The following is a 2,141-nucleotide window of genomic DNA, read 5'->3' as shown; positions in this document are numbered from 1 at the left end:
AAGGATCCACATTTATTAGAGGTGTTGGGCACAGCTATGATGGAACGACCGAAAGAGGTGTTCCGGACATTTTTGGGCGGTGTCGCGAATAAATGTGCAGAACACCTCATGTGTGCATGTTTCAGTGTTTTGCACACCTGCTCCCAGCGTGTACAACAGCTTCTATAACAATTTTTATAGGTGTTTTGGACACTATTGGGTGAGGTGTTCCGAACGACGGTCCAAGGTGTTCCCAACCGACGAAATCAATGTAAACTACAGTGCATTGACATGTTTAAAACACTCGCCGAAAGTGTCGTGCACGCTGCCGATGGATCACGCCCGAATATATTTGCGAATAGAATTTATTATGCTACATTTACATACGGACCTCGCAAGCTGTCGAGAAACGCCATCATATGCACGCATATTAGCGAGCAAAACGAACTGGCACAGGTGCGATCGCGAGCACCGCGACCAAGCACGGCACGACCGCATGAAAACGCGAGTAAGCGCGACCAACGTGGCTTGCGCGCGCGACAGGAGCACAACTGAACACGACCTACTTTGCATAGCTCACTCAGCCGCCTCTCCTAGACTCCCTCCGAGTTGTCGCAGTTCTGGTCCTTGAGACTGCACTGTAAAGGTCCTGTTTGTGATGTCAGGGAGCGTCTGACTGAGGAAGTCCTATCCTTGAAGGGCAGGCATTAGCGATCACGGCGCAGCATCGTGTCATGGGGTGCGTACTACGAGGTCGTCCTTGTCCGCAACTTCGTTGTCAAGCGTGCTCACACTGAGGCTGTTGTCGGCGGCGCTCGCGGGCGTCGTCGAGATTTTGGAGAGCTTGATCGGCCACGCAGGGGAGATTGTCATCGCGCACTGCGCGGGGACGGTGGTGCACGTCGAGGTCGTGCACTCTGTCGACTTCGGGATACGGTTCACAACCCGCACAGCGAGAGCACACGTCAGCGGCGGGATGAACCTACATATACACAGCGCAGTTAAACATATGCTTCCGTGAACGGGATGAGAACGAACGTACTGGGTCGTCGGGTACACGAAGGTGACGTGTTCGCTGACGTCCGCGGACAGCAGGTTCCCCATGGTGCGGGCCATGTTCGTGTTCGTCTTGTCTAGATGCTATCGCCGTACGGGATCCAGCCGGGCCGAAGAAACTTGAGCTACGCAGTCGACGTGAAGAAGATGTCAGGGAAGCACGAGAACGAGTAAGGAAAGCTTCAGCAGCGCGAAGTAAGACGAAAGCAGGTCGAGTCGCAGGGGCACGAGCACAGGAGAAGACGATAGGCGTGCCAGAGAAGTGGAGCGTTATATGCGTAGCGAAGGAGGCAGAGCGCAGGGGAAAGGTCGAAGGAGGACGAACCAGGCAGAGCGCGAGGAGTGTTGACAAAACTACACCTTTGAGAGGTGACATTAGCATAGCAGCCGCCAAAAAAAGACCTTCATATGGCGTGGCAACGAGAGAAGCCCAGAAACTGAAATGACGCGGTCAGTAGAGCGAGAGCGAAGAAGAATAACGAAGGTGCACCTAAGAGAGACCTCAAGAGCAAAGCACCAGTGTGTATGCGATCTGAAACAGGTTACCATCCGACAAGGATATAGGTAGGTGTTGGAAACACACCGGGATTTTTTTGGGGGTCTTGACACCAGAAAATACAGATTATCAACATGGGAGAGAGGATAGAAGATGTACGGGAAGAGTGCTGCATGTAGAAATGACGACGGGCTCACACGAGTGGGGGTCCATGTCGAGGGTCACAGACTGAAGACGGAAACCGAGCACGGGAGGAATAGCGAAGAAGGTAAAGCACAACGGTAGAAGACGTTGATCAAGACGAGAACGAGGGAGCGTCGATAACAGCTGAAAAGCACAGTGCGCAGAGGGATCATGGTGGTTCGAGGTCAAGATGCAAAACGACAAAGAGGGAGGCTCTTGAGCCGCTAGTGACGTCATCGCAACTAGCTTCCTAATTGGGAACTGGATAGACGCCCATCTTGTGTCCCCAGCAACTTGCGCCGAATTCCTCGCGCTTCGTTCGCCTGTCGCTCCTTGTTTCCCCAATATCCTATTCATCTCACATATTCTGTCTTTCTGGGTAACTATATGCAAGCCGATGAAGATTCTCAGTGGTGTCAACGCGACG

General features: G+C 52.8%; 1 protein-coding gene across 1 annotated transcript; it reads right to left on the bottom strand.

Moving 5' to 3' along the window:
• Nucleotides 1–555: 555 nt before the first annotated feature.
• On the bottom strand, nucleotides 556–1,095 carry TRAVEDRAFT_53703 (uncharacterized protein; the record flags this gene model as incomplete). Its single annotated transcript, XM_008046630.1, has 3 exons — nucleotides 556–666; nucleotides 727–961; nucleotides 1,022–1,095. The coding sequence occupies 3 exons, from the start codon at nucleotides 1,093–1,095 to the stop codon at nucleotides 556–558; spliced, it is 420 nt and encodes a 139-aa protein (XP_008044821.1).
• Nucleotides 1,096–2,141: the final 1,046 nt, after the last annotated feature.

Source organism: Trametes versicolor (assembly GCF_000271585.1).
Source record: "Trametes versicolor FP-101664 SS1 unplaced genomic scaffold TRAVEscaffold_14, whole genome shotgun sequence".
Classification (NCBI taxonomy): domain Eukaryota; kingdom Fungi; phylum Basidiomycota; class Agaricomycetes; order Polyporales; family Polyporaceae; genus Trametes; species Trametes versicolor.
This window is presented reverse-complemented; position numbering and strand designations above follow the sequence as displayed.